Here is a 26830-nt window from a genome sequence, read left to right on the forward strand (position 1 = left end):
GTTAGATTACTGCCCACATCAGAGCATAAACCCAGAAGGACTGACTGGGCTTCCCATCTGTTGTGTCTATGTATTATCCTACTAATGCCTATGAGAGGGCCTGTTTTTTTTAAACAGATATTGGTCAATATTTCTGACTGAAGGGACTTCTGCATAGATATTATATTATACCAATTTCCATAGTTTTGGAAAAAGTGAGTCTTCTGAGAAGAATTTTTCAAGAGCACTGTATTACCTGATAAGAGAAAATTGTGCCTTATGTAGCACTAGTGAGAGCACAGTGCAATCATTAGATACATTTCTTTACATTAGAATTAAATGTATTTGATTTGTTTTACATTTGAAAATATTTTTCACTATTTTAAAACAGTTTTCTGTATAGAGAAAATGGTTGGGAAGTAAAGAGTTTGTACAAAACCTCCCTGTCTCCTCAGCTTTGTTATTAGTCTTGCCCTAGTGTGCTGCATTTGTTATAATCATTGAGCCAGTACTGATGTATTATTATTAACAAAGTCCCATGTTTACAGTAGGTTTTATTCTTTGTGCTGTTCATTCTGTAGGCTTTGAAAAATGAATAATGACATGGATCTATCTTTGCTGTACAATAGGGAATATTTTTACTGCCCTGAAGACTCTGTGCTTCACCTCTTCAACTCTGGATCCTCCATAACCATTTTAAATAGCTGATCTTCTACTACCTCTGTGGCCTTGCCTTTTCCAGAACATCTTATGGTTGGAATCACATACCTAGGCTTTCTGGACTGCATTCTTTTGTGTAGCAATTTGAATTTAAGGCTCATTTATTTTGCTACTGAAAAAAAATTTCATTGATTGGTTGTGCCCATTTCTTGTGGGATGGACATCTTGATTGCTTCTAAGTTTTGCTGATGAATAAAGCTACTATAAATGTGTGTGCAGGTTTTCACGTGGACCTAAGTTTTCAACTCCTTTGGATAAATCCTAAGGAGTGGGATCATGTGCTGAGTATATTCAGTCTCAAGAGAAACTGCCCAACTGTTTTCCACTGTGGATACACCGTGGTGTGCTCCACCTAGCAGCAAATGTGAGCTTCTGTTGCTCTACATCCTCACCAGCATTCGATGATGTCACTGTTTTGATTTTAGACATTCCAATAGGTGTGCATGATTGTTTTAATTTGCAATTTATGGATCACATGATGTGGAACATCTTTTTGTATGCTTCCTTGCCATCTTTGTGTCTTCATTGGTTGAATATCTAGTCAGATCTTGCCTTGTCTTGAATTGGGCTGTTTATTTCCTTATTGTTGCATTTTAAGAGTTGTGTGTATATGGTGGGCACCAGTCTTAATAGTGAGTAAGTCTGTTTCACAGAAATTCTATCCCTGTTGTGGCTTCTTGTTGAGGGCCACAGCCGAGTTGGGATGACGCATGGCATTTTTTCCAAAAGTAGTGATTGAGAGGTGATGCCAGCGAGCCATTAAGATGATGACTTTTGAGTTCTCGCGGAGTTCCCATTGAGTACTGGTTGAGCTCTGGTTGGTGAAGTTCCGGTGGTGGGAGTTCCGGTGGTGGGAGTTCCGGTTGGTGTGTGGTGTGTTCCTGGAGGAGCCGCGTGGGTGACGTTTGGGAGAGTTCCCAGGGAGTGTGCTGGTGGAGTTTGGAAATAAAGTTTGTTCCTGCTTGAGTGGCTCGCGATTTGTGCCCAGCCAGACTGCGGCAGCTTCTCTTCATACCATTAACAATGTCTTTCATAGGACAGAAGTTTTTAATTTTAATGGAGCCCAACTTGTCAATCTTTATGTCATGCATGGATAATGCTTTTGGTGTAATATGTGAAATGTCATCACCTTCACAGGGTCTCTTACATTTTCTTCTGTGGTATTTTCTATGAGTTTTACTTTTGCATATTACAGTTAGATCTTTTTGTGCAAGGATTGAGTTCTGGTTCTGACTTCACTCTTTTTTTTATTATTCCATAATGTAAATGTCTAGCTCTTCCAGCATCATTTGTTCAAGAGGCTGTGCTTTCTCTGTTGTCTGCTTTTTCTTCCTCCTCACCATACGTAGCTCTCTTTCTGCCATCTCTTCTGTGGTGTTGAGCAGTACAATAGGCAGTGCATGATTTGCATCTTCTTTCACTGTCTTGATTAGTTTAGTTCTATAGTAAGTTTTGAAGTTCTGATAGCAAAATTTTTGTTCTCCAATATTGTGTTGGTTATTGTTTTTTTTTTTAACCTTCCCAGATGCATTTTAAAATCTCTACAAAATAACTTATTGGGATTGCATCGAATTGTTAAGGTATTTATTTTTTGCAGTTTTCTATCAGTTTATCTAGCAGTTGGCATTTTGTTCTCATCCCCCTGATTGTCTGTGTTTCTTTTGGAAGTGGTAATGGGCACACAATTACCAAAGCATAAAGCTTTGAGTTGGTGACTTTTTGTCTTCATTGTTCTCTGGACATCCATACACAAATACAGTCAGGGACCATCCTTGTTCTTTTGGCCCAGACAACTCTGTTGAGCCTGGTACCAGTGTATCCATCTGGAGTCCCCATCTCCTTCAAGGAAATTTCTGGATCTCTTTAGAGTGCCTCAGGGGCTTGCTTCCTGAAGCCCACTCCAGGCATACAGTTGTGAATGTGGGTGGTGAGTCTTGGCTCAACCTCTGTGGATGGCAGGGTGGCTCATCTTCCCACCACCTCTCCTTTGCAAGATTGATTCCTCAGGCCTCACATTGGAAAGGAAGAAGGTGAGGGATTGCAGGACAGGGCTGGACTACATTTTAAAAGCACCGTATCTCCCTGTGTACCCATCATTTCTTCATAGTGAGTAGGTCTAGAAGTAATTGGAGAGTTTATTATATTAAGCCTGTTATTCATGGTAGATCTGTCTGAGGTTCATTGAGATGAGTATTTAAGTTGATTTTTCCGGATGGTTATACCACAGTCCAATCATTATTCATGACTGATGATCTCTTCCTTATATTTACTGTGATGTCTTTTATATTGTACAGTAAATTCACGCCCGTTCCCAGGCTGTTGCTCTGCACTAAGTATTCTGTCACACAAGCATGGCTGTTATTGCCAACTTTCCTGATTTAATGATCTGACATTTTAGAAACATTTCAATGTTTAGTAATGAGGCTGTCCTCCCTCATTGCCCTTTCCCTCCAAGATCATCCTCTTCTTGACTGTTGATTCTCCCACATGAAATTACTTGTGGTATTTAATTGTACTTACTAATTCTGATATGTATCCTACATGGGAGAGAGCGACTACATTATTAGTATCCATCCACTTGAATTTGTTAACTTGGAAGTTTATGCAAGAGTCATTTTAGCATATTCTATGCTTTTAGGAAGTAGTATTTACTGTGAGATAAAAGTATACGTGTTTTCCTGAGGGTTTAGGCAAATTCAGATAGCATTTAAGTAGTATTCTAAGAACTGTCCTGTTGTCTTGAGGGGGGGAAAATTGCAATGTATGCAGTTGAGGGGAGAAATAAAGAATATCCATGCACTTCTGCCCCTTTCAGTGCTTTATTCACTCAAATTACTCAATACAATTAGATTCTTAATCAAGAAAACAACAATCCTTAATGCTAGGCTCTGCAATAGACATAATCCATTCACAGCAAACAATTGTAGATTAATTCTAAGCACTGCAAAACACTTAACCATGACAGGCTAGTTACAGACATTCCCTCCGCATGCTAAGTTCAGAAGTCTCAAGCCTTAGACTTTACGTCCAGTATATGCACACTCACTCAGACCTCGGTGATCAGGTACAGAACCAAGGCAGGCTTTTCCTGGCATGGAGTGGACGACCAGTTGAGGAGAGGGCTGTAGGGAGAAGTTGTGGCTCTCACCAAGGTCCTGAAGAGGTGGTAGAGTTTGAGAGTGGTAAGGATCAGGCAGAGATACAGGAAATGACGACAAGTGATGAGATGTCAGTCCAGATCTTCATCACGCTCTCCAGCTCCAGTGCATCCTTGTTTCGGCTGGCTGAATCCCTGTTCATTAGCTCTACTATTTATACTAAATTTTGGGGCTTTTGAGCCCCCTTTCAATCCTTATCAGCTATCACTGGATTCAGTGACATCATTTACCCTGGGATCAGAAATATTTGGACGGGTGGTCTCCACCCTGATTTTTTCACCTTTCCCTTTTACCAGGTGAAGACAGCCTGCCAGGGGCTTCACTCTGTTTATCAGGGTGAGGGGAAGTAACTTGTCTGAGGCCATACTGGAGGGATCTGTTGGATGTGTCTGAGACTGCAGGTTTCAAACTGGAGTTTTTAAAATGAAGTTGCTTAGGCTCACACCTGTTCTAACACAGGAATTATTTAGGAAATGGTAGAATTTGGGTTTTGTTGCCTGGCTTCATGTTTTTTTTTTCAGTTGGACACAATACCTTTGTTTATTTTTATGTGGTGCTGAGGATCGAACCCAGCGCCTTATATGTGCTAGGGGAGCACTGTACCATGGAGCCACAACCCCAGACCCTGGCTTAAATTTTTTAAAAGAGAAAAAAATAAAAAATGTGATAAAAAGTTATAAAGTCTTTCCTTGAATTAGGTAATATGTGTGTTAGTGTGGAATACTGTTAAGATTACTGTACTAAATCTATTTCATTGTTCAATATCTAAAAAACTAGGGAGTTCTGCCTGATTAATGCGAAATCAGTAAAGCCAGAAAATTGGGCCAATGTCCTTAACAAGTTACTGGACTTACGTTTGTGACTTCATTTGCTTAATTAAATTTGTGGTAAATCTCTTTCTCATACTAATAGGAAGGAGTTTGAAGTCTCATGCAGTTTAAAATAGAAATCACATTTAACATTTTACTACACAGAGATGATCTTTATTTATAATTTCCCTAACATAAATGTTGTATCTGTGTCCTAATTTAGTACTTTGCATTTTCCATTTCTGTACCTGAGAGCTCTGTTGGAGGTTCAGTGCTGCGTCTGTAGTTCTGCCATTTGAAAACACATGTAAAGATGGAAAAAGGTAAATAAAGTAGCTTCTAACTATTGGAAATACTAGTTATAGGACAGAAAGCAAGTCTACCAATGCAATGCCTATGTCAAGAGGTATAAATGTTAGTTTATAATTTAACAAATTGTAGTTAAATACTTGTTTCTTTTCCTTTCAATTTTCAAGGCATAAACTGATTGCTTTTAAGTCAATTGTATTTTAATAAGCAATCATGAAACTCATCTTGAAAAATAAGACACCCAGAATAGCCAAAGCAATACTTAGCAAGAAGAGTGAAGCAGGTGGTAACATGATACCAGACCTTAAACTACACTACAGAGCAATAGTAACAAAAATGGCATGGTATTGGCACCAAAATAGACTTGTAGACCAGTGCGTCAGAATAGAGGACACAGAGATTAACCCACAGCAACAAATGGTGCTGGGAAAACTGGAACTTCATAGGCAGCAAAATGAAATTAAGTCCCTATCTCTCACCATGCACAAAACTCAAAATAGATCAAGGACCTAGAAATTAGACCTGAGACCTCACCTAATAGAAGAGAAAATAGGCCCAAATCTCCATCATGTGGGATTAGGCCCCGATTTTCTTAATAAGACTCATAGCGCAAGAATCAATAAATGGGATGGATTCAATCTAAAAAACTTCTTAGCAAAAGAAACATTCACTGAGGTGAATAGAGAGCCTACAGAATAGGACTACATTTTTTTACCACACACACATCAGACTACTAATCTCCAGGATATATAAAGAACTCGAAAACCTTAACACCAAAAAAACAAATAACCCACTCAATAAATGGGCCAAGGAACTGAACAGACACTTGTCAGAGGATATACAATCGATCAACAAATGTATGAACAAATGTTCAATATCTCTACTAATTAGAGAAATGCAAATCAAAACAGATTTTATCTCACTCCAGTCAGAATGGCAGTTATCAAGAATTCAAGCAACAATAAGTTTTGGAGAGGATGTGGGGGAAACGGCACAATCTTACACTGCTGGTGGGACTGCAAATTGGTACAACCACTCTGGAAAGCAGTATGGAGATTCCTTAGAGAACATGGAATGGAACTACCATTTGACCTAGCTATCTCACTCCTTGGTTTATAACCAAAGGACTTAAAAACGGCATACTACAGTGATGGAGCCACATCAATGATCATAGCAGCACAATTCACAATAGCTAAACAGTGGAACCAACCTAGATATCCTTCAATTGATGAATGGATAAAGAAACTGGTATATATACACAATGGAATATTACTCAGCATTAAAAGAGAATAAAATCATGGCATTTGCTGGTAAATGGTTCAAGTTGGAGGAATATCATGCTAACTGAAGTAAGCCAATCCCCCCAAACCAAAGGCTGAATGTTTTCTCTGGTACGAGGATACTGATCCATAATGTGGGGGGAGCATGGAAGGAATGGAGGAAATTTGTATAGAGCAAAGGGGAAGGAGGAAAAGGGAGGGGGTATTGGGGTAGTGATACTTCTGGGTATCTGTGACGAGTTCTGCTTCCTTGTGTGTTGAAGTTTGAATATTAGAGAAGCATGCTGAGGCAAGCATATAAAGCAAGGTTTATTAAAAAGGGGGTAACACATACTTTTCCTGGGAGGGAGGAGGGGGCCATAGCTGGTATCCTGGTATCCCAAGAAGCAAGGTGTTCTGCCCTTTTGTCCTAGGCTTCCTTTGTTCTACTGTCCTCTTCCCCTTATCTTTCTCCTTCCTGTGTAAGTGACTAGGCATTTGACTAGGCCTAGGAAATGCTTGCTGGGATGCCTAAAAGGTGGGAAACAGGTGGGCTGAAGGGGAAGGGAAGGATGGAGCAGCCCAGGACACATTAATTAATGATCTTGTAGCTCCCTGTAGGGAGGGGCAATACCCAGACAGGTTACCTTAGCAACAGGTTGGAGCAGGGGGAGGTTCTTGATAAAAGTGAAGGAAGGGCTCTGAAGGAATTAACATTTCAATCCCTCAGGGGACAGTTAATTGGGACTCACTCAAAATTGGCCTCCTTGATCTGACCTGACTCGATTTATTTAACTATACTGGCTGCCTAATTCTGGCTTCAGTAGGAAGGGTGGTGGATTAAGATGGACATCATTACCCTAAGTCCGTGTATGAAGATATGAATAGTGTGACTGTACTTCCTGTACAACCAGAGAAATGAAAAACTCCATTTGTGTACTAGAATCGAAAGGCATTCTACTGTCATGTATAACTAATTAGAACAAATAAATAATTCTAAAAAATACATTTGACTTATACCCACATGCAAATGTTTTAATGAAAGTGTACAGTGGGACTTTCATTTAATTCCTTGTTGACTGGCAATTGGGTCACTTTGTTAAATGTCTTATTTCAGGGAATCCGTGTATCACACACATGGTTTTTATTGGGGAGGAAACCTATGGGCCCAAACCAAAGTTGTTAGAATTTGTTTTGAACCTTTGGATGAGACCTTATTTGAAAATTTTAGAAAAAAAGTTCAGTAGTTTCCTTTTCAGTTTCCAGCCAGCCAGTATTCTAGCTGTGGAGAAAAGAAAGCTCCCCAAATTAAAAAAAAAAAAAAGTTTTAGAAGGATTTAATTGAGGTGATAAATTACTAAAAATAAACAGATAATAAAAGAAAAAGAAGGGTTCAGAGGCTTTGGAAACTTCTGAGGTAGCTCAGCACTTGGGGAGATCCATAATCCTAGAGAGACTAGAAGTTCACTGAGGTGAGCCTGACACTCTTGGAAAGGTAGGGCTTTGAAATATACATTGTGTTGAGATGCAGAGCAGTTAGAACACAAATGAAAAGGCGTCTGCTTGTTGACACATGTTCCAAGGGTAATGATGTCCATCTCGACTTTTTATGGAACATAATACAGTTATTAACTTGTATTAAATTATTAGTGCCACGGATGCATATATAATCTCTAGGGTACCAACTAAAAGATTAATAAAGGATAACCAGTAGCCTTTAGAGGGAGGATGGAATATCCCAGTATGATTAATATAAAAGGAGGAAGAAAGAGAAAATAAGAATACATGAGACTGAATTTTTTCTGAAATAAGATTTTCATGATGGTGCACAACTCTATAAATAAACTTTAAAGTACTGAAATTGTATAATTTAATGTAGAGAAGTTTTGACATGTATATTATATTTTAGAAACTTCTAAAAGAACCCGAGGCAAATAGGATACAAATATGGTAAATACAAACTCGTATTTTGGTAACATTAAATGGAAATGTACTTCAATGGACAAAGTACTTCAATTAAAATTTATAGGCAGGGCTAGGGTTGTAGCTCAGCACAGAGCTTTGTCCTAAACTGCCAGAGGCCTGGGCTTGAGCCATTCACAGAATGGAGGAAGGCAGGGACAAATTCATGGATTTTGAGACTTGACTCAACACCATGAGCAGTTGTACACTGTTTTCTCTGCAGAGGCTTGCCTTGAGACTGTATCCCAGAAAGGACTAAAGGCCCAAAGTAACAGGTTGGCAAAGTTGTACTTAGTGGGCAAGTTGCATGGAAAGGACACTGGTTCAGTTATATTACTACGTGAAAAAGAATTCATGGTGAGGCTTATCGCCAGAAATGAAAATGGGCATTTCATTATGAGATGGTGAGTTTATAAGAAAAATAAAATTATGAATTTATATGAATCTAATGACATATCTTTTAAATTTGTAAAGCCCCAAATGGACAAAATTATAAGGAAAACTAAACTGATCTGCAACATAACAACCACATTCTCTCAATAACTGTTACGATAAGCAGGCATGTCAGTCAATGAGGATATAGAATCTGAACAGCATGATTGATAAACACACACAAACGTGTACCAAATATGTACCAGGTGTTGACAAAGTGCACATTTATTTCAAGGGTAGGTAGAACATTTACCAAAATTGCAAGTATAAATTTCAAAGGTTTGAAATAATTTAGTATATTCTGACCATTATACAATTAAGCTAATAAAATAAATAAAACCCATAAATCTATGAAAAAAGTTAATCATAGTGGAAAATTTATAAAAATTTCAAACTGGATAATAATGGAAAAATGAGATTTATCTAAAATTACTGATGCAGTTAATATTGTTTGTAGTGTTTTGGGCCCTAAATGCAGAATACTGACTGAATGATTACCTAAGTATTTCAGGAATATAAGAGAAAATATTAAGCCCCCAAAATGTAGAAAGAAGAAGTAATGAAGAGAATAATTTAACTTCAGAGACACAAGATATCAAAGTCATTCCATTGATACTGAAATTTCAAAAAAAAAATTCTCTCACATAAGAAGTGGGAAATATGAACTATTAAAATTAAATGCATTACTGCCGCAAAGAAGTCCAGGCCCACGTGACCTCCCTGGTCAGGTCTACCAAACCATTAAGGAACCACTAATATCAATCTTCAACACTGAGAACAGTTTCAGCTGATTTTATGAGGCCCACTTAGAACCCTGATGCTAAAACATGACAAAGACTTCACAAAGAAAAGCTATTCTATCCAACATGGACATAGATGTATAAACATGGTCCACAAAATAAGAGCAAATCAAATCCATCACTGTATCAAATATTACAACCAGGTTGGGATTCAAAAATCAATTATGTGTTCACAAAACCACTTATTGTGTGTCACTGTGTTCAGAGAGGAATGAAAGAAGTTTTTTATACCATAAAAATGTTTCAAAAATGAAACATCTGTTTATGTAATACTAGTATGTCAATAAATTAAGGAAACTTCATTAAACTGAAAGAAATATATCAATAGACTGGAAAATCAATGAAATCTTATTCTTTCAGTACAATGTTGAATGCAGGTACCAAAAGTGGACACTTTAGAATTAAAAAGTGAGTGAAAAAAAATGGTGTTCAACGTGAATTATGGAGTTACCTTTCTATATGTTAGCAAAAAGTAATTGCAAAATAAAAATTTGTAAATGAATTCCCCTAAGTAGTATAATAAAACATCATATACCTGGGGATAATTCCAATGGATGATGTACAAATCTTTACACAGAAAATTGAAAGCATTTTGAAAGATTATCATGAGAAGAAATGCCATCTCTGTTCATTACCAGGAGGCTTGGCATTATATAGATGCTACTTATTTCCAAAAAAATCCATAGATCACTGCAGTTTTCATGTAAATTTCAGGGTCTTTCTCTCGTGTTTGAAAATTGTGGGCATTACAGGAAATGAAGAAGGGTATATTACAAATATAATGTTGAACAAATTTGGAGTCTTTGTCTACCAGATGTTGAGACTTCTTTTAATGTTATAATAATTAAGACAGTTTGTTAGCACACAGATAGAAAAATAGGCCCTGGTAGAAAAGAGTTCTGAAGGAGACCCATGAGTTCACTTTTTGACACATTAGTAGTTGTCCTTGCAGGGCAGTAGATCCTCATTCTGGAATGGGTGTGGGGTTGGCTGGACAGCTACCTTGGATGGAGGGACAACCCTTGGTACCTCCCTACCAACACATGCACAGATAAATGCCACGTGAATTGTATTGTAGCTCTCAGGTGAAAGGTAAAACAGTGACCTTTCTAGAAGACAATGTAGGAGAAACTTCCTGAGAAAACGCCACAGTAATGAAGGAAAGGATTAATAAACTGTACCCTGCTTAAGATGGTCTGTTTATCAAAATTTCTGGTGGGAGACTGAGAAGGCGAGATCCGTGCTGGAGCAGACATTAGCAGTGCATATATTTGACAGAGGACCCTTGCTTGAAAATGCAAGTGCTCCAACAAATCCAGATAAGTGAAGATAGATGCCTAATTGAGAAAACGGTAAAACTTAAACACTTCCTGAGGGTGGATGCTCAGAGGTATAAAGATATATGAAGAGGAGCTTCATCCAATGGGTGTTGGACATACGCAGACAGAGCTGTGTTGGGGCACTCCTGCACACCCAGGACAGCAGAAGCTCAAGGTACCAGTGATATCAAGTGTGGGTTGGGGAAGACCTGGAGCAGCTGCAAGCCATGCTTTGCTGATGGGTGTGTGGGTTCATAGGACCTCCTGGAAACCATCAGTGTGTGTTGTGGCCAAATGTTTATAAACAACCCAATAATTCCACACTTCATGCATACCCAGTGGAAACATATCCAAGTGTCCACCAAAATGGCGATGTTCATCACAAAATGATCTGTCATACCCTCAAGAGTCAACCTGAATATTTATCAACATGTAAATGGATAAATAAGTTGTGATGTATTCATACAATGGGATACTCTGAAAGTAAGAAATAACTTTTAATAATTTCACAAACTTAACATCTTTTAAGGAAGCTAAATACAAAAGAGTGTAGCCTTTTATCCCAAATCAATAAATGCAAAACAAGTCGCGGTGGGAGGGATGGAATCGGTCACCTTGTCGGGGGATAGAATCACAGTCACCTTGGGAGAGGATGTGATGGCAGCTTCTGGATCATGAGTTCTTTTCTGTTTTTAGATTAGGATGCTGATTGCATGAGCTTATTAGTAAAATTTTAGCAAGCAATGCACTCCTGATTTTTATCTTTGTGTGCCTGTTATGTTCTGTGAAAACGTAGCCCTTTCAAATCAGAATTTAATTTAAAAATTTCTGAATGACTTCATTATATTTTGAGTCCCCTGGAACACCGAATTTTCAATTCCTACCTCTATCCACCCATTCTTAATATTAAATAACAGGTATTATGGGTAGTTATTTATAGAATAAAGTTTGGTGTTTGGTTTTCTCTATTTAAAAAAAAATTAAAATGGGAATGGATCGTAGGCATTCATCAAATATTTTTTTTCTTGTGTCACATTTTAGTACCAAAAATGTAAATTTACAGTTGATATTTTGTTCTTATAACTATCTTAAAATTTTTATCTACATAAAAACAGCATTGTTAGTGGAACAACTCGAGCTCATGTACTTGATGTTCTGAGAATCTCTAGTGTGTTGTGCTATTCTCTTGATGTTATGTTTTTGTGAACACATCTTGTTAGGTGGTAACTATCATAAGAAATCAGCTGTTTGGCAATTCTGAATTCAACACAGATTAAAGTATGAAACAAAATAGAAAAGAGTATTATACCTTGAGTTTGTGACCATTGAGTTAGATATCCAACTGCAAGTTAATCTCTACCATCTAGTGACACTTGATTTTCTGTTGTAGAAGATTTGTAACACCTTTGTATGTCATTGGCTTCCTTACATGTGAAATGTAAATAAAATCATGAGTTGTGCAGTTCAAAGACTGGCACACAGTATAGTTGTCTTCTCATCTGTGGTTTTACTTTCTGTGGTTTTAGTTGTCTATGGTCAACTACAATTCACAAATATTAAGTGAAAAAATGCCAATAATAAACAATTTGTAAGTTTTAAATTCTGTGAGTATCATGGTAAAATCTCAGACCATGCTGCTCTGTTCTGTCCAGGAAATGAATCGTTCTTTCATCCAGCATATCCATACTGTCTATGCTCCGCTCCTGATAGTCATTGAAAGGCCTTCTTCGTTATTAGATGGACTCTCATGATATGATACTTCTGTTCAACTAGCCTCACTTTACTTAATAATGGCCCCAGAGTGCAAAGCTAGTATGCAAAAGAGGCACAAGGTGTAAAATACAGAAGGAGACATTAACTCTAGTATTATGTAGCAATGTTACAGCGAATATAGGGAAAAAACAGCAATTATTTAGTATTTTCTGGGGTTTTAGGCATATACTAGGGGCCTTGGCACATATTACCCATCGATAACTATTGTAAATTTTTAAAATGTGATATATAGATTTGATGATAATGAAATTTGTCTTAAACAGTAAAATAAAGTTATTTGGAAGGAGTAACAAACTTTTTTAAAGTATAGAATAATTCATGTTTATGTGTTCTAAATTTTTAATTAAAATATGAATGCAAAAATAAATGATGTATGAATCATTCATCTTTTGTATGATATAATTTAGAACTGTAAATTACAACCCATAAATAATTACTATTGTATTGAATTCTCATGTCCTCTGCTTAACCAAATTAACATTTAAATTACTATTGTTTCCTTTAAGAGAAATATTGTTTTTATTTTTAAAATGAAGTTTCCCTTTTTATTAGTGTTAATATGAGAAGACATTTAATACAATTTCCTACAGATATAAGAATATTCTCTATTTGCTGAAGTAACGGAATTTCTATATTTCTTAAAAATCCCACATAGTTAGATAATAAGTTACTGGGAAAATGTTCATTTGTTTTATGTTTTGTGGATTTGGTAATAGTTCTAAAATTAAGTTCATTGTGAAGTCAAGTTCATTGTGAGTTTTATATTTCTCTTCCTTGATTGGTTCCGTATAAATGGCTTTTCTCACCATTTGTGGGGATTTAATCAAATGATCCTTGTTAACAGCAATAGGAGGATGTGTCATGAAATTACTCTGCTTTGCTTATGTGCAGTTACACCTCTGTTGTCCTTCAGTCAGTCTCTGAACCCCAGACCGTTTGTCTCGTTTGTGTGTCTAGCTGATGATACACCCCAGCCCATGCTGTTGCTAGGCCTCTCTCTGGGACCTGTTATGTCATTACTACTCATCCTTGTTTTCCAAGGTGTTGTGTTTCTCTTCTGTAATACACATCGTTAAAATGCTTCCATTGCTGGTGATAGTTAATAATGACCCTAATGACAAGTTTTTTTGTTCATTCCACAGTGCCTGTCTTTGTGCTTGACATGTGTCCATGTTGAATATGTAGAAATGAACATGATGGCATGAGATGTTTTTTGATAATTATCATTGTCACTAAAGCTATGTCATATTCTCTTTTCCTGAAAAATATGGAAAGGAAATCGTTTCACAACTTTCTTGAATGGTTTTCCTTGGAAGAACATAAATGTAAGCACTTGTCCTTTGAGGGTGGAAAAGCACATGACACCTGTGCTCTACTGGATAAGCTGCTCTACTGCCTTTTCCCCCAGGACTTGGGAAATGAACTCATTACTTGAATGGGTTAATGATCTAGTGAGGACAGGAGCTTTCCATGACAATGAAAACTGCACACTGAAAACCAGGCCTTTCCCTCTAGTAGTGTTCCTTCTTCATTAAAAACTGTGTGTTTTTAAAATGCAGAGAAGTAAGTTAGTTTAGAACAGGTTTTTCTGAAGACTAAATAAATTACAAAAGAATCCAAAATATTCTTGCAAGTAACCTATTGAATTTCACCATGGCTTCAAAAAAAAAAACTTCCTGTTTATTTACATTGATATCCTTAATATCTTTATAAATGTTAAAAAAGAAACCACTCTGTAAATGAATGTGGCTACCAGGAATTCACTTCTAAGGAATGGAGGTTTCTAGCTTTAGCCCAAGATTTCCCTCTCAGTGGCTTTTGCCTCTTACTTGTTAATGAATTTTCTAAGGAAGAAAAATTACAATTTAACTTAGGCATGAAGAGTCTGAAATAAATCTCAATTCTCACAGGACACAAACCATACATTCTAAAGAAGCCGTAAATTATGGAAACTTTAAGACTGAGACTGTCCCTCAGTGATAGAATTTTCTATTCCAATTGATTTGCTCTGAATCCTGGGATGCTGTAGCAGTCTTTATGGACAGATGGCTTTTTTTGTTCTATTTAAACTTTGGATGTAATTGTGGTCACTTATGTTTCAGAAAGTCACATAATTATGTGACCAAAATATTCATCACTAAATAAAACTTTAAAAATAATTTTATTCCCATATGATGTTGGAGTGATTTGACAAAACATGCCATTTTTTCATATAATGGACAATTTTATGTAATCCTCAAAAGAATGAGGTAAGAGGAATTTTACTTTAAATGTCATAAGAGAAATTATAGTTAGATGCTTTGTCTCCAAATTGATCTTTTTTTAGTTAACTTTTTTTTTTAGTAGTAGCTCCTGAAGCAGGAGGCCTGGTATGTTTGAGAAGTGGGTAAATGTTCACTTTTTTTTTTTTTTTTGAACATTAGAGAATCATTATTTCATGTACCTGTTGCAGTTCCTGCCTAATGCCTGCTGATGTTCTGATGGTTACATTGAGCTTTTTCTGTCTGATGAGATTAAATATTGTTAATTAGAAGTATAAATACTGTTTCTTAGACTTTGAAGTAGATTTTGGTGCAGGGACCACATTTCATTTGATTTAAATGACAGTAGTTCAACAGTGCTAGATATTTACTTGTTGTTTGTTTTTTAAAAATTTATTTTGGCTTTTTCTTTCCACAGCAAGTTGATGTGGAAAAATGGGTATGTGTTTCCTGTATTTACAAAGGAGCTGGGATGGAAAGTGCATGTCTGCTGTTGCCTCTAACCCTTTTTATTTTGCTTCCAGCGTGGCTTGTCCCGTCTGTTCGCACTACCTGCTCTGGTGAGCAGACCCTTCCCAGGGGTGCCATCAGGCCCTGACTCGCTTCTGTTTTTGCTTCTTGGGAGACAGGTTCTGTGAGCACACTGTGCATCCCCAGACCTACAGGGCGTGTATAGGATTGGCTTTACTTACATGAGGGTCTATGCACTTCTGTCCAACACAAAAGGTCTCATTATTAACACTGTCTTTTTCCAAAGACTTGGCTGCTTAATCTCAATCTGGTTTAGCTCTTAAATTGTCCCCTGTACTACAGAAAAAGGAAGCTCAGTATATTTCTATAATCTTAAAAAGTGAAGGTGAGAGCTGTATCCTGTGGAAAATGTAGCTGGGATTCCGGAGACTGTGTCTCGGTGCCCTGTGGTCAAGGCGTGCGACTTGAGGGAGTGGCGTTACTGCCCTGAGTATCAGTGTCCTCATCTGCTAGGAGAAGCTGGGTGAGTCCAGTGTCTTTTGGCTTCCCCACCCAGCATTCTAGAGGTTATTGTCTCAGGGGGCTCTTGTCCCCGCCCCAGTTTCCCCCAAGAGTGCCAAGCAGCCTGGCTCCTCCTGGCTGGGTGGTCTGCTCTGTGACGTCAGAGCTGGCTCTTTGGAGGCTGGCTGAGCTGATGGCTGTTTGTTTTGTTGTGCCCTCTGGTCCTTGGACCCAGTTCTCTTGTTTACAGGGTCTTCCTAATTCTCAGTGGCCCTTCAGGGCCTTGTTATCTCCAAACAACTTCATGGTCACCTTGCTTTCTGCAATTCTTTGTGTCCCATCTTTCAGCCCTTTATGGTCAGGAACTTTTGCTTTTAAATTTACTTTTCCGTGGCAGTGGTACCAGGTTGATCTTTGAGAACTGCCTCTTCTGTCTTCCTAAGGATCCTCTTGTTCCTTCAGCACTAAGCTACTACTGCTTTCCTCAGCTCTTTCTTTGTGAAGTTCTGTACCTTCCTCTGTGTCTAGAGTTAAGATTCCAATCCCCACTGTTCCTCCTTGTTGTCTTGGTAATGAAAGCCCCTTTCCCCTAAGATGAGCTGAGCCACCTGTGTATGGTGAGCACTGTGAGCCCAGCATCCTAAAGCTGGTTCCTTCCACTGTGTGTTCCTGTGCTGGATCCAGGGCAGTGTTTCTTGAGAACCACTCAAGCCACTTTATGTTCTCCTGAAAATGGAACCTACAGGCAAATCGTGACACGTGTATCGTTACACGAGGTCACTTCTGTTTGTTCCTCTCCGCACCAGTTATTGATCTGTCTCACTGTTGTTTTTCTCTCTTATTTCCCTAATAATCTCTCATCTTAAAATTTAATTGTATTAAGTTTATTTGTAAGGTTTTCACTAGGGAGGACCTTCTAGTTCTAAGGTGATGGAGATGTCATTGAGCTGACATCACCAGGCTGAACTTTGCCAGTGCCCTGTGTTGTAGCCTTATGTAGGCCAACCTTTGTGGGCCAGAATCTCCTCTTCTACGGAATTAGAATCTGTGCTACTCTTTTTTTATTCTTAAATATTACCATCATATTGATGATAAAACACAGTGATGCTGAAATGGCTATTCATTTACATACCATAAAACCAGAAGCTCTGCCAGGTCTATCTCAGAACACTGATGAACATTCTATAGACAGGTGTTAATAAATTTCAGATGGGAGCTACCGCTCCCTTTGAGGGTCTGTTTGAACCTTAGGCTTTATCCATGAGAAGCTTAAAATTGTCCTGTAGCAGCCTGACCTGGAAGGGCAACAATCTGGTCTGTCTCTTGGGTTACACTGAAGCAGGTACCATAACTTTTCTCATATTCAGAGAGTGAAACACCCTACAGTGGTCTCAGGGCACACAAATCTTACTTGAGTGATCACAGTGCTCCATCCCATGCAAGTGAAATCCCTGGGACAGCTCAGGTGCTCCAGTGAGGAGGCCTGGAGGCAAGACCTGTGGGAAGCGGCTTCTCGCCTCCCCTGTCAGGTGTCACAGGCCCCCACTCTGTGCCAAACTTCTGCCCTCTTCAGATGCAGTGGGAAGGAGCAATGAGGAGGTTGGCAGGAAAGCGCTCTTCTGGCCACAGTGTCATACATGGGGCTTGCCAGGTATTCAAAGCTGTCTTCCTCCGCAGGTACCGGGCAGGTGTCCGGGGGAGCCACTTGTCACTGGAATGCCTGGCCTGCAGTTCTGGAGCTACAGGCAAATGCTCATCTTCTCGCTTCTTCCTCCCGAGAGCTCTTGGTGTCTTAGGAACATCCCAGGTTGGCTGTCTCCAGGGCCTCCCACATTGGCTTGTTGGCATTGGCTCCCCAGCAGCAGCCTGTGCCAGCTATGGGAGCCTCCGACCTCTCCCTCTCTAGGTATGCCATGCCCTGCTCCTGAAGACACCTTCACTGGGCAAGGGGTGACAGAAATCTCGGGTGGGAAGGAGGAGGATTCTTGGCCCTCCAGCAGCTCTTTCCAAGACACTGAAGCTGCTGGCAGCTTGGAGGTAGGTCATCCACTAGGAGCAGCAGATGAGCTAGGGTCTGCGGGTGGATCCCCAGCCACTGCCCTTGGTGTCCTTCATGGGTGGTACAGCATTGTATTAGTATTTGTCATTTTTTTGTTCTGGGACAAGTGTTAAATTTACTTGTATGGAATATGTTGAACAACCGCAGACCTTTAGGAACCTCATAAAACTTAAATATATATGGAAATTGAAATGACTTCTTAATCAGTTTTCTGATAGTGCTATTCTGGATAGCTTTGTTAAAGGCCAATCAATCTCTTTGCCTCTGCCCCACCTCATCTTCTCTCTTCCTCTTTCTCTGTCCCTCATTCCTTTCCTCCCTCAGTCTCATCCTCTCCCTCTTCCTCAGTGTCTCTTTGGGGCATCTGTGCACCTGTACTTAAACAAAAACCCACTGAGTGATGAAATGATGCTTTTCATACTTTAAAAAGAGAATAATATTTCTGAGTCCTTCTTAGAAGGTAATTAACTGATCTTTCTGTCTGTTCTCCCCAGCCCCTCCCTAAGTGATGCCACTGGTTTGCAACTCGGAGGCCTAGGATTTCGGGTAGTGGATGGGGATGGTAAAAGAATGGAACAGCCTGGGAAATTGCTGTATATAAAACTTGTTTATAGACCAAATGATGTCTTATACTTTCATTTTTTTAGAGAAATATGTTGATGTTGTAATTGTTAAGATGTGTAATCAATTCGAATGTTCCTAACTTAGTAATTATTTTAAAACATGCATTTTTTACACACAGCTATTATTATGTGAGGATTTTTGAAATGCTTTCATGTTATCAAAAATGGAAGTGCATTCATGTTTAAAGTGGTTTGGAAGAAAATACAGAATCTTTTAAATCCTGATACAGATGAGTTTTGATTTGTATACATATAGGGCAGGCTTCAGGTATCTTTAGGTCATTATTATCCACATGTCCTCTGCAGAGCTCACTTTGTTTTTAACTTAGGGAAATTCTCTTTTGAGGAAAGCTTGGTAAAGAAGAGCTTTGTTTATGAGCTCTGTGATATATAAACATTTGTCACAGAGATAAAATGTCAGGACTTAGAGTAGCTTTCAGAATCATTTATTTTCCTTTATCCTTCTAGAGAAGGACTAGATTGTGGGGGGCGGGGGAGGGAGGGAAGGAGAAATCCATTACACTCCAAAGGAAAGACGGTCCATTTATATGCTGTCTGTATAGAGTGATTGATAGGTTGAAAAAGAATATTTGCCACAAATCTGCCAAAGACATATAGTGTTCTTTTAAAACATTTCTACATGCACTTTCAACTAGATGCCAGTGACACAAGACCCTGTTCATAGGAGCCATCAACATGAGTGGCATGAGAGCATTTCTGTAGGAATTATATGTATAAGTACTTCCTTTTAATTTTTTTTTTTAAGATGGGAACAATACCTTTTATTGTATTTTTTTTTTTTTTTAATATGGTGCTGGGGATCGAACCCAGTGCCTCATGCATGCTAGGCAAGCGCTCTACCACTGAGCCACAACCCTGGACCTGTATAATTACTTAATTTTTTTTTTTTTGTAGATGGTCACAATACCTTTATTTTATTTATTTTTGTGGGGTGCTGAAGATGGAACCCAATGTCTCATACGTGCAAGGCAAGCACTCTGCCATTGAGCCCCAACCCTGGCTCTCTAATTACTTTTTATGGGTTGAAAGCTAAGCCCTGTCCTGATAGTTTGTGAACATGCAGTCACCAAGCCTGTCTCATCCTTCCAGTCTTGGATATTTTCATTGGGGGAACCATAGGAAATTAAATACTGACATAGGATATCATCATCACAAGGGTAATAGTTTCACAAATATATAACTACATATGTTATTAGTGTATATTGATATATGTTTATAACTTGGAATTGTTCATGCTAGATTACTTTTGTCTCCTACAATTACTGGGAGTATCCTTAATTAAACATCACCACCTATAACCCAAGTATTTGGTGTTTTAACAATTTCTCATTCTCTCAACATAGTGAAGCAACAGATTCTTCCTCACTCATAAAAGAGAGAGTAGGCGGTTAGAGGGTTATGAGGCTCCTAACGTCTCCTAGCACCCTACCTACCTGGAGCTAGGAGGGCAGAAAGGCTTATCTTTGATTGACATTCGGTGAGCAGAGCCCCACATGCCACCTTCTGGGTGGAAGTTCATATTAGAGAGGACCTGCATTATGTTTTGACCTATTCTCTGATTATCACACTTGGTAATTCCTTTTAGTGGCCCCTACTGTTTGTTGCATTGTTGCTAATTTCTCATCTCGATTCTTTTTGAGGTGCTATTTTGGCTAAAGCTTATTTAAAAGTTATCACATAGGTCCTTATATAAAAGTATTTTGTGTTTAATTTCACTAAACTGAAATACTGGCTTAAAAAACAAGATCAAAGGTCACACTGAAAGGCATCATTTGGTAGAGGACCTTTGCTACGTACCCTGAATTATTGTTTGTTTCTTTACACTGTTAACAGATTGAATCTAATTGTTCATCTTATAAGTGTCTAATATTTGTCAGAAAAGTTCAGAGTCAAATATTGCTGTTCAACTTGCTTTTCTGTTCATAACTCTCTGTATTTTCTAAGAAGATGTCTTAGATCTTTTAGATCTGCTGTACTGAGTGAGCTTATATACCAAGGACAGTTCTGCTTTTTGCCATCCACTTGATTCCCAGTTCTTTGTTGGTGTTAAGATGTACCACTAGCAGTTTCTTCCCCTGGTTTTCGTGTTAAGGTGCTGCATGGGTGGTTTTGCCCCTGGCTCATGCTCATATTTGGAGCTTCATTTGACCTGTCAGTTCTGCAATAATTAAACTCAGCCTGGGACCCTGAGTTACTGTTACTTCTACTTTTACCCTAAAGAACCCCCCCACCCACTTCCAGGGCCTGCTTTGTGTTTCTGTGCAAACTGATGATCATCCAAAAATTTCTTCTAAGGCAAAAAACAGGTCAGAACTCAAGCTGTCATCACCCCTGCTCCAGTTTGCCTAATGAGATTTTAGCTCTTCCCTAGTGAAATAAGCCAAATTAATTTATTGCAAACCAGAAAGTGATATTCTGTATACCTGAAGAGTCTACTTTTTTCACTGTTGATTATTCTGAGTTTCTTTTCTCTCCTCATGATGTCATTTACTTTGAAAGGGTGTTTTATGGTTACTCTTTTTCTGTTTGCTTCTCATCATCTTTAGGCAGTGTTTACATTAAGATTAAAATAATATATTCATCTTCCTTGTTTTAATGGAGTTTGCTTTATTCTTTGCCCTTGAACAATCTCTTTGGAAAATCTCATAATGCTCTAACAATCTCTTTGGAAAATCTCATAATGCTTTGATAATATCTGGAACTTAAGCCAAATTGACCAGTTAGAGATTTGCACAAAAAGTTAATGTTAATAATGTTGCAAATAATCTTCTATGCTCTTGGTTATCTTTTAGAAATTATAGGTATATGTACAGATGGATATTTTAGCTTTGCTAATTTGCATTATTCATTCCATCTTATTGCATATGCAGATTTTCTCCTTTTATTTTTCCTGCAAACACTACTTAGAAATTTTGGGGAACAGGCCTCAGTTATTCTACTGATCATTCTTTTTCTACTTCTAACTGTCAAAATCAGACTGAGGGCATGTTTTAAAGAAAAATACCCCAAATCTCACTGAATTAAAAAATCTCATGAAGAAATCTGTGATAAACCATGTACTTTAGCAAAATGTTGGATTTTGTGTTTCTTTGAATTAAGGTTTAAAAATGCTTTTTCCCAATTCTGAATTTAATTATATTCCCATCATTAGTGAATCACACGTAGGCTTTTGATTAGTCAGTTTTGACATGGAAAATAAATTTCCTGATGTCATTCATCATTAATATTAGTTACAAAATATGTAATTGAACAGACTATCTTTTTTTAAACTGGGAGTGAGAAGGTTCTTTACCATTGTCCCTTATAATAAAAACTATTCCAGTCTCGATGGAATTTCCATATGTATTACTTGTCTGTAATTTTCAGGGAAATAGTGTAATATCTATCATTATATATATTAGGAATCTTTCTTGTGCTGATTTCTTTGAAACTAACTTGGAGATGTGTGTCCTTTTGCTCTGGGATTCCCATTGCGTTCCAACAGCTGGAGTTAGTTTGGAAATGTGGCATTATTTTCCCTCCTGTTTTATCTCTGTATCTTTCCAGCAATAAGTCCAGGAAACTTGAGGGAATATAGAGAAAAATGAAGGAGGATGTATATACTTAATGTTTTGTAGAGAAAAAAGAACTCTTCTAACGCATGAGAGGAGAGTGTCATTTTAAGGGAAAGAGAGGAACATTTCTGTGATCCTCTTTTAGGTTCCCTCCCACGTCCTATGGATGGAATTGCTGCCTGTTTTGCATGAAGGGTGCTCAGCTCATTGCAGCACAGTAGTTTAAATACACCTTACCTGCTTCTAATCTGTTTTTACCAAAGTTAGTTGTGTTGCTATTTATATCACTGCATTTATATGCAAAGAATAAAATGAAAGGTTTATTTTATTAAGTATTTTCAGAGGATAAATTAAGATTATGCCTCTTTCTTGGTGCTTAGATATCTTGTCAATTGAATCACGCATTTCAGTCAAGTGGCATGTTTTCACAGAAATTGGAAGAACTAATGTAAAAACACTTTTAAGAGTTTTGCTTGCTGCAGCTTTCCTCTAGCATGTAGTTGATATGAAGTTTTGTTGCAAAAACAATGAAATTTAATTTTTTATTTTCACGTGGATTCATTTAGAAAAATGGAGTCTTGGTAAATTAGATGTTTTCAAACAAACATTAAAATAATACATACTTACTATTTTTTTCTCTTTTCCTTATGTCCTTACAGAAATTCATGATGAAGGTAAGAATTTGGTTCATATGCTATATATGTAATAATTAAAGTACGTGTTCAGTATGGTTGTACATATTTGCTTTATTTTTTAAACTTATGACATTTTTCTTTACATTTGTAAGGTTTTAAAAATTAAACTTTGGAATTCTTAAATATAAAAATAAATCACTTGAACATATTTAGCAACTTCAACATTTGACATTTTTGAATCATACTACAACATGTTAAGTTTAATTAGTCAACATTGGGAATTTCTTCATTGAATCAAGTTCTTTATAGCTCTTCGTATAGAAGGTTCAGCCTGGGAATGACATGGCACCAAGAAATTGCTGTTGCTTACTCCAGAACTAAGATTATTTCAGCCCCTTTTGATTTCTCAATTAAAATTAGAAAAATTTATAAAATAAAAATAGTTGTTGATGTACCTTTATTTTCTATTTATTTATATGCGGTGCTGAGGAACGAACTCATGCCTAGCATGTGCCAGTCAAGTGCTCTGCCACTGAGCCACAGCCACAGCCCCTAGAAAAAAGATTTTATAAGGAGAAAAATGAAAAGACTTAATCACATGGTCTTGTCATTGAAGGAAGATGCCAGGGAAAGATAGAGAGAGCAGAATCTAGTCACTTGGTGATGTATGGTTGGAAGTTTGTTTCTTTTTTATATGCCTACCACATTTCTCCTGTAATACTTGTGGGACTTAAGTTCTATACCAAAAGCTTAGAAACAGTAAAGACATTTATTTGTATTGAGTTAATAAAGGATTAATTTATAATCTCAAAAGAATGTCATTTAGGAAAAGATATAAGCTTGGAGAAGTGTCAATCAAAACTCTGGACATGTGCTGGAAAGGCGGTTTTGAAGCTCTCCTGTCGGCTGTGGAGTTTCCTAAAAGCCTGTCATTCAGGTTTCTCAGATCTCTGGATCTGGTGCATTATGGGCTACCACAAGTGGACTTAATCATCAATAGGGGATTTGATAGTTGGGGTGAAATTGACAGAAGCCTCCTATGGACAAGGACATGGAGCATCTTCTAGGGCTTCCAATAACCTCCGCTCTTACTTTTCAGTGGAAAATATTATTACATTGTAAGGAGGGGGTGTTACTTCCTAAACTAGGTGCATCAAGACCAAGGAATTTGGATGGAAAAAGTATTATAAGCAGCAAATGTGGATAGATCCTCTCCTTTTAAATATTAATCATGAAATCGGGTCTGAAAAAAAAAAAAACTGTTTTGCTTGTTAATCTGCATCTACTGTGTCTATTTTATTATCTCACCCCTACTCCGGGACCCGCTTCAGTGCCCTCTTGGCCTCCTGCTGGCCACAGGTAAAGGAACGGTTGTCTTGGAACAATTATCTTTGGTGAGACCAGAAAGATGAGGTAGACTCCCCTAAGAACAGGTGTTATTCCTAAAGTAATTTATTGAGGCTTTGATGGCTGTTAACTCTGGGCCCAGGAGTGAATGGCTTGTTTTCATACCTGACTTCGATGACCTGGAAAGGTCAGGAATTGTCCAGGAGAGGAATCTGCATGCAACTGGAGTGATTGGAGCCATTTGGCAGGAGAGGGCACCAAGTGCTCTTCTGCTCCCACGGTGTGCGCTTTGAGACCCACACCTGGAAGGTGTGGTTGAGCTCAGAACCAGCTGGATGCTTTCTTATCAGAGCCCCTTCCTGATTGTTGGTGCTGAGCAGGGAGGTGTCGGTCCTGCCCTAAGCCTGGTCTCCTCCTTTGGAGACCCAAGTGAAAGACACCAGCACAAGATGAGCTCTTCCGTGCTGCATGGCCATCCTGTTGGTGGTGACCTAGCTTCATTGTGCAGATCCGTTTTGTCATGAAGCCCCATTTCTCATTAATTGTTACAATTGATTGACTGCTTAAGGCAGGATTGTTTGAGAGTCTCCTGCAACTGGGGACCCACCCTCCTGTGAGATATATTTCTGTTATTCTCCCTAGAACCACTAACTTTTCTATTTCCAAGCATTACTATTTGTATTTAAAGGTACACTTTAAAGCACCTCCACTTGGGATCCAAACACTCTGAAAGGGCTCCTATTACTATACATTTCTTTTATTGTTGTCTATAATTTCTAATATTGAGGATATGTCTCCTTGTGGCTTGAAGTATATAAACTCCTTTTTAGATTTCAGTGTTGAACTTCTAAAATGGCATGTGATATCATAGATGTCAAGGCCATGGGAAAGTTCTGCAGACTCTGACTTATTTTTTAAAAATTTATATAGTAAGGACCTGGAATTTTGACAAATGTCCTTCATTGATTAGCATAGCATTTTTGTACAAGCAAGATGGTCACAAAAACAGAAAACCTTAAAATGCTGACATGTAAGATTGTTAATGAAATAAATGGCTTTAATAAAAAATAATTCAAGAGGTTTTTTAAGCTGGTATATATCACAAACATTTAAACAATACCGAGCCAAGTTCCCCAACTGTGAAAGAATAAAACACTGAGCCAGTGATTTTCATGTGTGTATAAATCTCTTTGGTGCATCTCCATCATTATTATTCTTGTTTTATGGTTCTGCCCTGGTGCATTTGAAACTTAGATAGCAGTACCTCAAATGTTGCTACAACAACCCAAATTGTCTCCCTCTCAACAAGGAATAACAATAGACAAGTAAATTATGGTCCATGATTGAATGTTACTCTAAATAAATGTCCATGTAGGAGTATTTACATCAAAGCTTTCACTTACAATGATGGTTCCCTGATTGGATGTTTTTCTTTTCCAATGTAAGATTCATGCATTTTGCAAAAGGCAGGTGATAATTAATCCATTTTACACATAATGTGTTAATTTAAAGTTAAATATCCATGCTAAATTTTTCTACCTTTTACAAGAATAGAAACTGAATATATAATTTATTATTTTTTATTTTTTATTCTTTAAATATGACAGTGGAATGCATCACAATTCTTATTACACATATAGAGCACAATTTTTCATATCTCTGGTTGTATACACAGTATATTCACACCAATTTATGTCTTTATACCTATACCTTGGATAATAAGGATCATCACATTCCATCACCTGATTGGACATTTTGGACAAGAATCTGTGAATCAAAGTATAGGAATGCCAGAAAACACACAGTGGGTATTAAAATAACTTGTGAAGAATTTGAGGCAAGATTTGTTTAGAATACATACAGAAATGTTGCTTAGACTGTTGGAAGGTTTGCACTTTTTTATTTACCTATGTTTCATGAGTTTGCTATACACTTTTATATTAACATCGTTGATCATCTTGGGGGCAAGAGACCAAACATACACATAAGTCATAAAAGCCAATTTTTGCTGAAAACTGATGTTTTTAAAAAGCCAAATTTTATTTACTTATTAAAATGATGCTTGCCTCTCCTATGCCAGAAATACTGGCATAGGAGAGTTACTGGGAGGTGTTTGGAAATGATAGTAGCATTCCTTTCAAGAGAACAACAGCCTCTTAGAGGAGCCTCATCAGGTACAAGAGACAGAGATTCTCCCACACACTTAGTGTGTGTCAGGCATTAAGCTGACAGCAGGCTCCTGGCTCTCTGGAGGGTCAGGGAGAAGGCTGTGACAGCTCACTAGCTATACTGATACAGGGGGGAAGCCAGGTGCTGCTGTTACCGCTGTTTACTGGTGATGAGTCCTTGCTTCCCCAATGTTGAAGAATAACACCAGAGAAGCATGCCGAGGCAAGGTCAGAGTGGAAAATAGAAATTTATTAAAGGACAGCAGAAAAGACTTCTCCTGGAGGAAGAAGGGAACCCAAGAGATGGAATCCATGGAAGTGCGGTTGTTTCCCATTTTTATATTTCTTTCAGTGATGGAATGTAGGTGGGAAGGCCGGAGGGGTGGGACACAGGTGGGCCAAAGAAGTAATCTGATCAGGAAGGACTTCTGAGTCAGCACCTTCAAGTTTGCTGGGGGCTGTTCATTAACAATTCTTTGGGATGGGCTCTGGCCTTGGGCTTTTTCCTGGACTTCCAAGAGTTGTTGTTCAACACCTCCCCCCCCCCTGCAATTCATTCTAAACATGGCCTCCATTTGGATCTTAGTCGATATTAGACCCGATTTACCTACACTGACTACCTAACTTTAAATCTGGCTTCACTCTAAAGCACCCAGTAGCGTTTTGGAGA

The 26830-nt window shown here is 38.0% G+C and overlaps 1 protein-coding gene across 1 annotated transcript in view; it reads left to right on the top strand.

Moving 5' to 3' along the window:
• The window catches only part of Ryr2 (ryanodine receptor 2), a 585643-nt gene that overhangs the window by 212206 nt on the left and 346607 nt on the right, over positions 1-26830 (top strand). Inside the window, exons 4-5 of the mRNA XM_076832381.1 lie at positions 15200-15220; positions 22670-22684. Coding sequence (XP_076688496.1) covers positions 15200-15220; positions 22670-22684 — 36 coding nt within the window. The remainder of the gene's footprint in view (positions 1-15199; positions 15221-22669; positions 22685-26830) is intronic.

Source organism: Callospermophilus lateralis, chromosome 13 (genome assembly GCF_048772815.1).
Source record: "Callospermophilus lateralis isolate mCalLat2 chromosome 13, mCalLat2.hap1, whole genome shotgun sequence".
In the NCBI taxonomy this organism is placed as follows: domain Eukaryota; kingdom Metazoa; phylum Chordata; class Mammalia; order Rodentia; family Sciuridae; genus Callospermophilus; species Callospermophilus lateralis.